At 43.0% G+C, this 15,961-nt stretch overlaps 1 protein-coding gene across 1 annotated transcript in view; it reads left to right on the top strand.

The window, feature by feature from the left end:
• The window catches only part of LOC308179440 (uncharacterized protein), a 186,278-nt gene extending 171,364 nt beyond the window's left edge, over positions 1–14,914 (top strand). The window contains exons 15-16 of the mRNA XM_080559608.1: positions 13,403–13,516; positions 13,946–14,914. Coding sequence (XP_080415734.1) covers positions 13,403–13,516; positions 13,946–13,980 — 149 coding nt within the window. The 3' untranslated portion in view covers positions 13,981–14,914. The remainder of the gene's footprint in view (positions 1–13,402; positions 13,517–13,945) is intronic.
• Positions 14,915–15,961: the final 1,047 nt, after the last annotated feature.

The following is a 15,961-nucleotide window of genomic DNA, read 5'->3' as shown; positions in this document are numbered from 1 at the left end:
CTACTATTGGCCTTCTTGGCCCCAAGGGCACGTTGCTGGCTCGTGGTGACCATGGTAAACTTGGAGGGAGTTAGCTGTTGCCTATTTGTCAAAAGTTTTCACTGGTGCAAAATACAGCCTTGATATTTCTCCATGACTGTCACAATTTCCACTTAAAAGCAAAAATATTCTTTGCAATAAAGAGGCTCCTGACAGGCAATTATTGTAAACCTGGCACAGCTTTTCCTTTCCTGAAATTGGCTTAAGTGAGCCAAGATTACGACACTTTTTGGAATTATTGGTCAGAGGTACGGAGCTGGCTTTCTTGGAAGTTTTCTAGTTCTTCTTGGCTTGGGACAGAGTAGGGATGCCAAAGGGTAGAGGCATTAAGATCTTTCCTTTTGAAGTTTATCAAATAATTTGGGCATTTCTCACCTCTACCTTAAAACTGTTGGTATTAATCCAGTGGTATATGCTGACCTTGGAAGACCTCTGACACACATAACAGAGCTGTCTCGCTGTTTTTAATACATACGTGTTCTGCCCTGCAACCTCTCCTCCTTCTTGGTAATGCTAACAAATCACCGTACAGCTCTGTGGGGCTTCCCCAGAGATTCCCCAAAGCAGGAACAGCCACGGCCATCTGAAGAGCGCAGAAAGATCGTGGCACTGCGTGTTCACAAATCTGCACATCCAGGGTGACAGGAGGGCCTGAGCAGGAAGTCTGACGAACATCTGTGCTCACACTCGTCATATAAAGTTGTTTTCCTTGCTTGCAGCATCCTTACTTTTCATGCTTGCTGTTTATATACAAGATAATGCGGAGAAAGCCTTAAAATAACTCCGAGAGCACCATACGGAGGAAGGCAAGGGAAGTTTTGGAAGTCCCAAGCTACCTTCTGCAAAGGTGCCCTGGGAGTGCTTTAAAATCAAGTGAGGGCCGTGGCTGAGCTGGACGGCCCAGCACCAGCGTGAGCTGGTGCATTTACGACCACGACATTGTCACTGCTTCGCCGCAGACTTTCTGTGTGATCCCAGGCAAATCCCGAAAAGTTTCTGTGACAAGGGTTGTGAGTTTTGAAATACAAATTTTAAAAGGACTGTTCTGAAAAAAAAAGGTTACTCTGCTGGAGCAGGCCAGCCTGTTTATACTTGCTCAGTAACTTGAGCAGCAGCTGGTTTGCCCATAGTTAAACCTGCCAGACTTTCAGTTCCCAAGCTTAGGAACAGGACTAATTGTTCTTCGTCACCTGACAAAAAGCGTTGAGGGGATGAAAGGTTGTGAGGATGCCTTTAAATTCAGGTGCGGGGAGAGGGGAATCGTGGAGAAACTGGAGTTATCGGGCTGCATTAGGGAGGTGAAGACAATTCCTTCGTCCATGAGTACTCCCACCCCAATGCAAGGCAGCAAAGGTAAGTTAGGGGGGTGGAGATAGGACATAAGCGTCTGAATTACTGCTTTTTACCCAAAAGAATGATTAAGTCTGTAAGATGTTAATGGAAAAGACCTCTGAGGTCGTCTTGTTCCAACACGGGATTACTGGGATCAGAAGGCACAGAGGTTTCAGACACTTGGCTTTGGTTTGCCACCCAAATAAGGAGGTTTTTCGGCTCCTGAGGCAGGAGGATTTACCCAGAGCCCTGGGAGGAGAAAGATGAGAAAATCAAAACAGCAGCGATGAACAAAGAGGTTCATATGAAAGAAAAACAGACACAAGCCTTAGTCTAAGAACTAAACTGATAGAGGACTAATTTCTTTCTTCCCCTCAACCTGCAAAGCAATCCTTATCATTATGATTATTCCTCGTGGCGTTTCTCTGTGTCTGGCTGGATCCAGAATAAGAAAGTTCCGAAGCTCTTCAGGAAAGTTCGTTGTGGTATCAGCCACCCAGTAGTCCAGATTACCGCTGCAGTTAAATTCAGATAAAAATCTGTACTTGCTTTGATTCGGCAAAGCAATTAAGCATGTGCTTTAGATCCACTTGGGATTTGAGTGTAACCTTAAAGTTAAGCATGTACTTAACATTTTGCTGAGCTGGGGCCTGAGTCTTTAACCCTTGCTAGAATATAAACTCCTTTCTAATGAATGTTGGCGGATAATAGGCCTGTTTCTCAATAACGTTTGATTTTTGCAACCTAGAAGACTTTCTCTCAGCTTCAGTGGGCTTTGGATCGGGGCCCAAGAATGCAATCCAGAAATAATAATTTACCGTATTTACATTGCATGTAAATTATATATGAAGAAATGAAACAGCATAATGAATCAACCACAGGGGCTTTTCTTCCACTCTGATACCAGAAGAGAAAAAGCCTGTAGGCAGCTCACAACTTTTCTTACTAATACTCTTGAGCCCGGCTCTTATTAAGTCTTCTGTTTTCTCTGGCAAAGCCTCCCCTAATGTTACCCTCAGTACAACCTTCTTAGTCTATAAATGAGATTTTGATTCTGCTCTTATTAAAATGTACCATTGAGCATGGGCTTTACTGGTGGGAAAATCCCATTAAGTATTTCTGAAATACCCTCTAACTGCTTGATTTGAAGATGATAGGCAAAACTTCACACTCTTCACAATTATATACACAATACCTGATGCGTGCGTTCACCACTCTGGCAATGTGGAAGAAAGTAGATAAGAGTCTTGTGTTTTAATGCCTTTGCTGTCATAAGGGTGTTGGGGGGACCTAATGTTAGAATAAATGGGAGCTTGCTGAAGTTTTGAACCTGTTTAGTGCTGTCCATGAGAACTATATTTCATAATATAATATTATTTATTAATTGAGAATTATTACAATTAATAATACAATAATTAATATTATTAATTAATGGTATTTTACTATAGCATTATATTATATAATAACATATGTTTATAATATATAAATATATTTATACATTGTGTTATTATATTTATAATATGTTGTAAATATATTACTGGGATTCCATCTGTACATCTTACAAATGTAAGAGCAAGTCAACAGGTACAAGCTGGAGTTTAGAAAACAGGGATAGATTTTGTGTGCAAAAGAATTCATGGGCAGATGTGCAGTCTAGGGGTCTTCCTGTTTGTCCTCGCTGCCATGGGTGCATTATGTGCATTATGTGCGCTGCATGGCTCCTCACTTCAAGGAGCTGCTTATTTGCAATGACTGGCTTTCTAGGCAAAGCGTCTAGTCCAAAGAAGTTAAGCAGAGATTTTGCAATGGTTTCTACTACTTTCATTACTGGAGTCTCTGCTCCGTTTGCCCCTTCCTGGTTCTCTCCCCAGAGACATCTCAGTGTTTTTCCTCCTTTGTTGTCGTTCTCTGAGATGGCAGAGCTGTGTTCCTTCTAACGGGGTTCTGGCAGTCTCTGAATGTGCTTCCAGCCTGAACTAATGCTTCACATCTAATCTCTGGGAGTGGGTTTGTTCCCCGGGCACGGTAAAACATGGCTGCAAAATGCATAGCTCTCCTTCTTTTGCCAGTTGTTATTATTCCATTTGGTGAAGCATTAGAATAAGAGTATATTAATAAATAAATTTAAAAGGATTAATGCATGATGAATAGACTGTGTAAGCATATTACAGGCATAGTTATTATGTGATATAGGTGATCATAAGTCTTGGTTAAATGCAACCTATTGACCAACTGGACTCTGTAAAAGTCTGTAGCAAGACATTAGCCACTTGTTAACAGAGCTAGTAATCATTTATTGATCCTACATGCAGTATTTATACATCCGCCACCCTAGAAAGTGTGGCATTCAATTCCAGGATCTACTTTCAAGTCCCACTTGCTATAATGGGCGACACAAATCTCTCACTTACGTATGCTTAACTGACAGATGCTGTCAGGAGCGGTGATAGGTGAATGCTGTCCTCAGGTGCGTGATGCTCTTGGACTGTAATACCACGAGTGGTATTCATACTGGGCTGCCTGGCTTGGAGCTAGGCAGAAAGAACTAGCTGTATTTTTGTGAAGTGTGTTGATATTTCAAAGTTTGTTTTTGTTCAGATTAGAAATGAAATACCCAGGTGTTGAAAATCTTCACTAACAGGCACTGTGACCGCCATCAGGAGCAATGCAAGTGATGGGCTTTCTTTGAGACCTGGGCTACAAGTCCTCAGGTCCTTGTTTCTGGAGAATTCCAAGCAGACAGGTCTGCCTCAAATCTTACACCAGAAATGAGGTACACTAACCCATCTCTGCTGAATATTTCAGTCTGAATTTCCAAAAGAATCATTTAGTTTGAGTTTTTCTACGTCATCTTTCTTGTTCCCATTTAACCCCATCGAGACAAGCTGAGTGAATCAACCATCCCAGCACAGAGAGATAAAAGGCAAGTAAGGTGCCCCAAAATGGGAGTAAACCCATCAGAAATACTCAGCTCACAAGAGATGTGTTAATCGTCTCCCTTTAAGAGATGGGTAAGTGATGTTAAGAGAGGGTCAAATGGTCACAGTGTGTTAGGCAGACAGAAGGAATAAAAAGGTGAAAGGTGCAGGAAAGTGAGAGAGAAAGAAAGAAAGAAACGGGGAGTGGGGAAAGGGACGGCAGCTGAAGGAAACACCCTTGCTGAAGCGAGGCAGTACAATAATAAATATCCTGGAAAACCCATAATGCAGTCCTGCACAGTGTAGAATGACATTATGAAGAGGCCTGCATTTCTTTCCTTCTCTTTCTAGTAGGAGAAATTAGTGATTTTATCATGAGAGTGAGAAAAAATGATGGAGTGGAACGTCCTTGAAGCAATATAGTGAGGAAATACAAGGCGCACAGCCCTGGAGGCTCGGAGAGGATGGCCCTCATTTCTCTGTCTCTCTGTGTTCCTCTGGCTCTGGGACTCAGAGCACACACAGCCCATCTGATTTAATAAAGGCAGGAAGCACACAGTGACGGAGCCATGAGAGACTGCAGATAGGGGTTGAAGAAGGGTCAAACTCATTAGTCATACGATGTGATGTAGTGTGCGGGGAGGGGGAGAAGGTTGGAGAGTTAAGAGGAATGGAAATAGTTGCAATGCCCAAAAAATTGATGTTAACATAGCTGACCTGAATGCTGAGCTGCAGCATGACTTTTAGGGGTAAGGACAACATCCTAGCCTTTCATCCTTTCCATTTTCTCACTTTGGGCCATGGTTTTATTGTTGTATTCTTTGCAGTCTTTTTCCCTGTTACCCGCTGGACCAAGAGATGGCTGTATTTAGTGTTCCTAGCTCACAGCAACTCAGATCGGGGGTCCCTGCAGGGCTGTTGCTGAATTGGGGTCAAAACATCTGTTCTTCTTCAAAAAGTGATGCTTCCTCCTAGCTGTAGCTGGGGCTAAGCGTAGGCTCATTCAGCAAGACTTGGGACGAGCCTTTCACTTGCGCGCAGATGTCCTTCAAAGGATATTTGTTGACCATGGCAAGTGATGAAGCATAAACTAGAGAGAGAACAAGGCAGACTGAGCACAACCAGAGCACACACGTTCGTTCCTCCTGCTCTGTGAGGAACCTCGTGGAGGATGCTGGGGTGGCCGCTCTGTGCAGGGGAGTTCTCCACGGCTCCGTGGAGCATGGGCAGCTCCGGGGGGACTGCGGCCACTGAATAGCCAGCTGGAGGGTCCCTTGTGTAAAGCCCCTGCTTCAGCATGCAACAAAAAGCTAAAGAATGAACACAAATGTAAGTCACCACTGTTCTTAGTGATGTTTCTTGAATACACATTCATTAAATGTACATTAATGTTTTTAAAATAATTTTTACTCATTCTGAGAGGAAGTTCATGAGTTGTAGGTGGTGTGTTGCATTGCAGGGCTAAGTTTGCTCATGACAAAAAATCTGTTATTTTGCCTTTTTGTGATTAAGAACAAAGATAGATATATATATAAATGTAAAACTGTAAACAATCATTACAGGCAGCAGGTCAGAAAAAAATGAGAACCAACTTGAACTTTCACTCCAAAATGTTTATTCAAGTTCAAGGGTTTTTTATCACTCCCTCTTTCTTGCTGTGGAAGGAAATTCTAAAATAGCACAATCAAAACTTTTTTTCTCAGCATGTTTCTGGTTCAGCAAAGAGTTAGAATTATTGATCCATAAAACGTAGGAAAAAAACAGCTTGTAAGTGAAATATTTTCCTAATTTTCTCCTTCCTAATTTCTCTCAAGTTTTAAATATAATTGCAGAATTCACAATACTACATACTGCTACAGCTGGCTAGGGCAGGTCATGTTCCTTGAGGTCTCCATTTCTCTCTTCAGCTAAATAAGAAAATTTAATTTGGGAAAAACTCGGTCTGTCCTAAAGCATTATAAACTCACCAGTCCTAACGATAATTTTTCATTCTCCAGCATCTCCTGCTTTGGTGTCGTCTCAAATAAATGAGCTGGTGAATGACAAGGATCAGGCTGTTAGCTGATGCAGGGTTAGTAAAACTATGCAGATCGACTCCCTCTGAATGTCTTGTCCTGAGATTCTAATAGCATCTTAGGGTTTAATGTGGTATCTTTTGTAGAGTCTTTTCTCGCTCAGGACTCCTGCATCAGAGCTCTGCAGAAGGTGGCAAAAAGTCTTTTGGGGACCTTTTGGGCACTGGAAAACCTACATCGAGCTTGTGTGCTGGCTTTGCTCGGAGTCAGGTGGGGATGGGGCTGGCAATATATGCAAGGCTGACCAAGGGAGGAAGGCTGTGCTTGTTGTACTCGTGCAGTGGCTACAAGAGATGGTGATAGATGGTGAATTAATGCTCATTAGATATGCAGAACGGTTTAGGGCTGCAGCTGAAATTCAGGGAACGTAGATACAATCAATGGAGGGATTATATAATCTCATAACCAGCACTGTATGAACAGACTATTTGAAATGCACCATTTGGAGTAGATTTATTGCTTGTTTGGCCAGTGTGCCTTCAAATACACTGAAGGTGTCAAAACAGCAGACCAAGCCTGCAATTGCAGCAGCAATGACCTAGCTCGGGATGTAGGTTCTGGCTGTCTCCAGGCAGCAAAGTCCGGTTCCTACGTCAGGCAGGAAGCCTACGTATGGCTTTGGAGTTGGCATTCTGGCAGTACGGAGAGAACACTAAGCCTGGTGTGCTTTGAGGAGCGTGATGTTTTGTCACCCTGATGCTTGTGATGTTTAAGCCAAAGAGTTAATCATAAAAGATCATACTGTTTAGTTCCTTGTCATCATGTAATCTACTCCGTTTTCCTCCACTGACAGTGGAAAGAACATACTCTCTTTATAGTGCTTTAATATATTATTATTATTTTACCTATGCTTTGCTAAAGTACCTGGAACAATCTGGGAGTGGACGCAGAGCCACTGAACAATAATGATTTGTGCTGTACTGTATCTTGCTCTATTACAATCAGCGTTTTCTCCCTTCCTCCTCCTACCCCCTGGACTTCTGCATCCTCTTTGCTGCCTTCACTAAGTCAGACAAACGTGTTTCTTGGAAGGGCAGTCTAACCTGTAGGAAATTCCTTCTGTCTCGGAGCTGGCTCATTCATCACTAGTCATAACCATTCTGGAATGTGAACTCGTAGTCTGTTATCTGGCTACTGCTAGTGATGATGCCTGGAGACGACAGCTTGGTTTTCAAAAGCTAGGTTGACCCTGAGGGGCGAGGAAAACTTGTTTTGACAGAGCAAACATGACACGGAAGCAGTGCAAGTGCCAATATGTGCAGGAACAAGGTGTTATTTTCGCAAGGTGGATTTTTTTTTCCCCAACTGGGGAAAACACAGCAGCATACAGGAAACAAAATATTCTGTGTGTTTTTTTCTTCCCCAAAAATGCAATTAAAGCAGAAAGGCTCTCTGTGTGTATTCTATCTGAGAGGAAAAAAAGGACAAAACAGGTTAATCTGGGAAGAGACATGTGCTTTTGTCATTCTTGTGTCCTGGAATGGCGGTGGACCAGGTGAGCAGTGCAATGGTTAACAAGTTCTTGGTCAGGAGACCTAGGTGGTGCTCTGTCCTTCCACCCTATTCCCCGTCCCTGCTTGCCTGTTCGGGGTGCGATCTCCTGTCCCAAGCCCAGCACAGCAAGGCTCCTGTCCTGGTTGCCTCTTCTCACACTGCCGTACTATAAAGAATGACAACAATCTCAACTCTTGACCCTGGTGCGATTATTGTTCCTACATGTTCTGCTTCCTTCAAAGACATAACAAAACAGATGACTGTGTATATTTTAAAATGTCAGGCTGACATTGTGGCATTAATATAATTTAAGCCAAACATTGCCAGTTAATTCACTTTGCTCTCTACTGTCGTAGTGTCTTGCATTCCTTGTTTGTGGTACTCAGTCATGTGCTTCCCCAACACCCTTGATCCTGCTAAGCCACGGTTTCCAAGTGCTCAAAATTTCCACAGCCAAATGCTTCCTCCTTCCCTTGTGCATGGCCCACCCTGTGTCCGGGAGCTGTGACCACCACTGCCACCAAGTCTGCCAGGAAGAAGAAAATATTTCTCCTGCTTGAGCCACGGGATGACACAGTTCTTTTTTAAGAAGACTGCTTTCCTGTGGGAACCAGGATTTTCACTGAACTGTGAAGGAAGAAGCAAAATGATGAGGGAAAGCACCCCACAGGTTAGAATAATGTTTATGAAAACCAGAAGAGTTGGATTTGCTTCTGGGGAGTAAACTTCTCTTTTTAATGACATCTGTAGACTGTTCGTGAAGTATCTGGTTCTTTGTGCTAACACACTCGATGGGCCTTCATGGTGTTTTGAAGTGTACGTCATAAAGAAAATCTTGAGACATTTTAGCAGTGGCTTAAGTCTGACAGAAATCTGCATTTAAAGGCAGAACCTGAAAACGTTTAGGTAAGCATGCAAGGGATGTGTAGGTATAGTAGTCCCTTTTACAGTCCCTTTAAAGTGCTGTAGAAGTCTGAAGACATCTTTCACGACTTTGGTGCGAGGTTGACAAACACTTGCTGAAGACTTAACGTGCTGCAACTGCAATAAGTGAAGATGGTTTATGTTTTAATACTGACAACTCATTTCCTTTTCATACTACAACCAATAATGACCTCAAAGTGGTGTCAAGGGGAGAAGCAGCGTCCTGTGGTTGATGGGAGAGACGCAGTGGGAAAGTAGAGCCATGGGCAGTCCCATGCAGGATGCTCGGCTGGGTAACTCAGCAGTGTCCTCCTGGGTTAATCCCACCGCACAGCTGCACTGCTCGGGGTGAGAAGGATGCCTGAAATGAAAAGGGATTTCCCTCTTTGGGAATCAGATTAGAGCAGTCCAGATCAAGCCAGTTCTTTTTTCTCACCCCGACAGGAAGTTTAGACACAAGTCCCCAAAGGTCCTTTTTTGGCCAGAAACATCTGCAAGGCACTGAGCTGAAAGGAGCGTGGGGATAGTGCTAATAGCTCGACTGTTAACAGTTGAGAAGCTAAGTAGCAGTGTCTTGTGAGAAAAATGAGGCTGTTAAACATACAGACACTAGAGATCGTTCAGTCATGGATTAATCCAGGGCATGAATGGCAGAATCATTCCTAGGGAAGAGAGCTGCCAACAGTTGCGGTAGCACGTTCTCTAGCACATGGGAGGCCCTGAGTCTTTGACCTCTGTGCAAAGACCACAAAATAAGGAAGGAAAAGAAAGAGAACAGCTGAAACCAAACATATTTCTCTTGTAAAGTTTACAGCCTGAGCATGGGTCAGACATGATGTGTTCAAGAGAGTTCTTTGATTCACTGTTATTCCATAGGGAAAGAACAAAAATAGAGCTCTCGGAAGCTGAAAACACAGTGGCTGGCTACTTGCTGGGTGGGATTTTCAGCACAGACCTAACTCCTGATAAGAATGAATGAATGCTGCTCTGTAACTTGAGTGGAAGGAGTTGGTGGTCTCAGTGCAATCCTAATTAGATCAGAATTCACAGCATTAGAAAATCAGCAGTGACCTTGCTGCTGTTATCAGTGGAGTTGTAACAGCTGATGGAGGATGAACTCCACCAACATGAAATGGAGTGGCTTCTCCGCTGTTTAGCCAGGCCACGAAGCTCCTCTTCCAGGAGTCAGTTTCGGTCGTACAAATAAGGCAGCTGTACAGCGTTCCTCATACCGGCGCATCACTTCTTTTTATATGTTTACTGGCATCAGGACTTGTAAGACTGTTCTCTTCCCTGTATCTGAACTATAAAATCCTCCAGGGACTTGCTATATTCACCACTAAATCCTATACAACTGTCTGGTAGCTGATGTAGCAGAACCTCACTCCAGTAAGTGGCACGGAAAGTAGCTGTGATGAGGTGCCTCCTTCTTTTTCCTGTGTGCGCTAAAACTGCCTTTCAGAATTGGTTCTGCTGAAGGTCACTTGAATATGGCCAGTGCTATAGAAACCTCTAATGCCTTTTGCAACAATAATGCCTTCATTGTCTATGCAGCTAAATTGAGATCAGTGGAAATCCAGATGTTTGTCTTAAAGGGAGACCATATCGGAGCAGTATTTACCTTGCAACTCGCACCAGAGATGCCAGCAACAGCAGCACATTTATTGCGTTTCTGGCATTGTGACAAACAACAGACCAAATTAATTACTGATAAAACTCCGTTGTTTCACTGGAGTTACACGAGATGAGATTTTGCCCGGTAGGAGCAAGATGGCATTGCTTTTCTTATCAGAAAGGGTGAAAAAAGAATTTGTCTCCTTTGATACCAGTGCAAATGGTTTTCTAATCTCAACTGGCACAAGGGAGCTGTATAACCAAATTTTTAAGAAGTCATACATACAAGACAGGACAGCAATCATAAAGTTGTGAAGTGATGTCCTTAGATCATTTCCACCATCCTTCATTGTCTTCTTTTTGGCCAGAATTCCTTTGGTCTCATTGATGTTGCTCTCTGTGCATCCCGTCATTTATTCTGTTTGACAGCCAGCATCAGAGACTGAGAAATCCAGCAAAGAAAGGCAGAGGTCAGACTTGTGACATCTTTTGAGCTATGTATGTTTATGTAACCCAGCAGGGTTCATTTCCATCAAAGATGGAAATAGCATGTATCGCTGCTGCTGTGAGTTCAGATGGTTGAAAAGAACGGTTAGGGAGGCCGCTCTCTGCTGCGTCTGCAGGTCTCATACCAGACGTGGCTTCTTATGAGGCTTCTAAATAAATGACGGTGGAAAGGAAGAGTGAAAACCTGTAGCAACCCGGTGTTGATACAACTAGTATTTGTCAGGGACTGAATCTGGGTGGTAGCTCTTCAGTGAAAACAAAGATGAAACTTCCGTTGATGAAAGCGTTAGGAATATATGTTGTGAAGGTTTTGAGACCCACGCATAGAGGCTGCCAGATTTATTCAACATACCAAAAAACCCCCAGTGAATAATTCCAAAACACAGATACTTTCAATACTAGATTTTCTTTGAAGACGAACATTCACAGGTGACTGAAATTCTGCTCCTTCATTCATTTATTTAGTTAGCTTCTTAACGTTTGCTGCTTGCAGCCCCGATCTAGTCAGACTCCAGCAAATGAGGTAATGGTTTCCATGTGAAGTCACTTCAGAATATGTTCACCCTAGCAGAACCTCCCCTGCAGGCAGTAAATCAGTACCCAGAACAGGTTGAAGACAGCTTGGTTAGATAACAGTTCCTTGCATTAGATGGTAACTATCAGCCCAACCATGATGAAGTCTGGCTGCTGAGTAAACACTGAGGGAAACATTTTTCTTGTCACACAGAGCTTGCAGTCCCAACAGACGAGAGGCAAAGGGGGAGGCTGAAGAAAAACAGAAGCTGAGTTGCTCAGCTCATGCTCATCAAGGCTGTGGTGGAGCTTGGACCTGAATACAGGTCACCTGGCTCCCAGTAAGTGTCTTAACGCGTAGGTGCAGTATTACTGAATTACAGGGTATTTATTTCATCAGTGCAGCAAGCCCAGGAAGACTTGAGTGCAGGTAAATAGATAAGATGGCCTTGCATGAGTTTCAAAGGTGGATCTGCCAGGAAAAAGGCTTCATATGAAACATATTTGACATGAGCAGCAGATGATCAGAGAAGTACGAAATGCCCATTTCACCTGCAGAAAGACTCTAGGCTGGTCATTGGGCTGTTTTCACAGCATTTCACCTGGCCTGAGAGTGCTATTGCTCTTCTGTCAGCATCCTCATTTATTTCAAAGCAATTTTGGAAAATATACAGGCTTTTTTTTGTGTGGTATAACTATTTCTCTGAGCACACACAGTGGTCAGCAAGCTGATTAAGACAGTCTGAGCATCTCAGGCAGTTACACAGCTCTAGCTGCTTTTCTGCAACTGCAAGTAAGAATCCAAACAATGTGTTCAAGACACATTGCTCATTATGGTTTCCACAGGGGTTTATGCTGCTGATGTTTGTTGTGCTTCACATGACATATTATATCCCATTATGAACTTTGTCAGAAGAAGAGAAAATCAAGCTATTGTCTCCTGGAAAACCCTGCCTTACGCAGTCACACTTCAGTGGGAGACGTGAATGGCTAAATATTTCAGTGTGTGATATGTGGCTGGAGGCTACCGAGTTCGGTTTGAGAGAATGGACACGGGGCTTAGGGTGCGTCTGGGAGAGATGGAGGAAATACAGTAACAAAGTTGGAAGTTATTCATGAGGAAAAGCTTTGGCCTGAAACACAAGAAAGATTGTGAACAGGCATAGGGTGGTTCTTTCCCAGAAATCTTGACCCCTAGAGTCTCTTCTGTAGAAAAAGTGTCATTCAGAGAGTGAGTTTTTGAGGTCAGAGACTGGTTTAAAGTTTTTATCTTTTTTTGAATGCTTAAATGGGCAACAAATACCGCAGAGGGCTGTGTTTACCCTTGTTACAATATTTCATAGGTGATTTGCTCCCTGTATGTGTCAGGGTGGATTCTGGGCTTGGTGTCCCACCCAAGGAGAGATATGCAGGACGTCATTCCTGCAAAGAATGGCATCTTCGGTTAAGCTCTGCTCTTTGATTGCCTGTTGGAGGTATGGGTGTACCCGCAGAAGGTGGATCAAGGATAAATTCAGAGCAAGTCTATTACAGGAAAGTGTCACTGAACAAAGGATTTGTTGAAGTGAAGGTTTTCATCTTGGTGTCACACAGTTTGTTTACGTGAGGGGAACGCCGGATGGGAAATAGAACAAGAGCTTTCTTCTTGGTTTTGCCACTGACCTGCTGTGTGTGACGATGGACAATTTGCTTCCATTTTCTCTAGCTGGCGACTGTTGAAATTAGAAATCTCTCAGGGATTCCTGTAACCCCAAGGAGAGTCCTTCCCTGAGTTAATGTCCCAATCACTACTGAAACATAAAGCTGAACTAATGAGGCAAACCCATTCTTCTTTCTCTGTGCTAAACTCTAAATACAACTATTATTTTTATGGCAATTTGGTCACAATTTGGAATTCTGGAATATAGTCTGTTTGATTGGAACATAAAATGCCTGTGTTTTACAACATCTGCTGCTGTTAACGCCAGTTTTCTCCTTGACCACCAGTATATCAAGAAGACCATGTGGGACAGTTTCTCAGAGTCCCAGTTGTGTTCTGGAAAGCACAGCGGAGGGAGCTTCAGGTTGAGGAGTTCCCAGACCCTGAGTGTACGCATGCAGGTAAGGAGCAAATCGTGCCTGTTCTTGCAAGGATAGAGGAGAAAAAGTGCCAAAGTCTTCTCATCTGGCCCTTGGCTGGACAGGGGAAGAAGATGAGACTGAATGATAAATCCATCCCTTGCCGCCGTGGAATTTTTTGTGCCTATCTGAGGCTTTGTCAGTTTGGGGTGGTTCATTGTGTATGGGAAATAGGGTAAATCAGGGGATAGACGCTTCCTGATGTACAGTGCTCTTCCAACTACGGCACAGAATTTTACCTGAGGATTATATGCACTTATAAATGCATTGCTCTAAGTAGAGCTGAGAGAAGGTGGAGTTTGGAAACATTAAAATACCACAGCAAAGGCTGTTCTTGCAGTATTTATGATCAGAGTGAAAGCAGAATGTACCAGAAAGCTTCTGGTGGTGTCTCTTAACTCTTCTCACAAGGTTTCCCATCCTTCATCCTCAAGAGCCTGAGATAATTTGGATAGACTTCAACTACACACCCAACTTTGTGTGATTATCTGCACTGAACATCTGACCCCTTTTGAGGTTTGGACATCTTTGGGTAAATGGAATCTAACAGATAAAATCAGACTTTATTTTTCATGTCTGAACTTCAAAAGTCCCCATTTTGGTTAATGAAGCTGTGGCATGCTTGTGGGTTTTTGTGTGCCTCTATCTTGTAGCACTTGCTAAGAATAGCGCTTGTTGCCAATGTGTTGCCCATTATTTGTTCACAGATCCATCACTAAACGATCCTGTTTTCTATTAATGTTATGCTTGCTTGTAGTTCCTAGATAGCTTATGGGACTGATTTTAAGCCTGTGGTGTTGTTTGCAAACTAGTCTTTCTGACCTCGCTGTCAGTTGTTTTCCATTTGTATCTGTGCCTTGCAGTTTGTTACCTTCACAAGAGCAGTCCCTCAGTTGCTGTAAAAGGTTGTAGCTCTAAAGGCCTTGTTTAAGCTACAAGAAGTTATACTAACTGAGGATCTGGCCACCCAATGTTTCTTTTATTCCCCAATTTAAATTGAATAAATGAAACAGGAGAATGATAAATGACCATTAGCAAGTAGTGAGAAATTACTATTATGATTCTTTCACATCCTATGTTTGTGATACCAACGGTCCTAAAACTTGTGCGGATGTTCTTATAAATCACCTCAATATTTGCAAAATGTAATTGCTTCTTGAATTACACCAAAGCAAACTCACTGGGACTGATGGGCCTTTGACCTACAAATTGCATAGCTATTTATACCAGAGCAAAGTGGAGGTGAAATCGGACCTTCTTGATCTGGCAACATTTTTCCTCCAGTACGAACTGGTGTTATTTGAGGGAAATGGCCAGACAAGATATTGTACTTCGTATACGATTCGGTGAGCCCTCACCTCTGCCTGTGTCTGCCTTTTTTTGCAGTAACGCAAACAGTTCAGAAGCCTCTGTATCCTGAGAGAGGCTAAGCAGATGTGGGGAAAAAAAAGAAACCACTGTGTCTGGGGCAGTTTCCTGCTTGTTTACCCACTGTAACTCCTCTGAACCCCTCGGAGCTGCTCCAGAGCAAACGGGCTGTGAGATTGGCATCCTTTCTGCGGGTTCAGATGCTTACCGATTCCCTCCCTACCGAAAGTGCGTTGTATAAACAAATCACAGACAGGACACGTGGCAGAGAGGAGGTGGAGGGAGAATACAGACCAGACTGACAGACAGACAGGGGTCCATAGACAGCCAGACAACAATTATAAATAGCACTCTTTTGAGGTCTGTTTGATGTGTTGCCCAAGGCCAGGTGGAAAATCTTTCCGTTGCTGCCTCTTCAGCTAATCGCTTTCCCCTCATTTTTCAATAAAGATTCCAAGTTTGGTCACTTCTTTGGCACATTTGTTTCCCATTAGAATACTTTGTGCTATTTCACTGTGTTATGCTAGATAATTGCTCTAATAACAAACCAAGGAAAAGCTTTTGAACATTTTAGGAAGTAATTTTTTCCCTTATGAAAATTCAGCAAACACTGACAGAGATCTGGGGAATAGCTAAAGAAAGTCAAAGGAAGAAAGAATGAGAGAGAGGGAAAAAGGAATGTGCTGACTTTTATTGATGGCATTTCTGCATTTACATGTAACCCACATGCCAAAACTTTAATTGCAGTCCAACTGAATATTTATTTAGCACTTTATCATTTTCAAAGCTTTTTAATGAGTATTGCTTAAGTGAACCTCGCAGTATCCTGTGATGAGGGACACAAGGTTATTGTCCTCTTACTGCTGCTGGAGAAGTGGAGACAAAGTCTTTTTTGAAAGGCAAAACGAGTCACAAAGAAAAGGTTTGAATTCAAGAGGTCCTGGTGCTGCTAAACTTCACCACTTTCCACACATTAAGGGCACGATGGTTGGAAGTGCCTCAGTAATTGTCTACCTCCGCTGCCACTCATGGCACTGGAAGTTTTAGCAGAGCAATGCA

This window comes from Anser brachyrhynchus (genome assembly GCF_964034855.1).
Source record: "Anser brachyrhynchus genome assembly, chromosome: 17".
In the NCBI taxonomy this organism is placed as follows: domain Eukaryota; kingdom Metazoa; phylum Chordata; class Aves; order Anseriformes; family Anatidae; genus Anser; species Anser brachyrhynchus.
The sequence above is the reverse complement of the archived record's forward strand: the minus strand, read 5'-3'. Positions and strand labels throughout refer to the sequence as shown.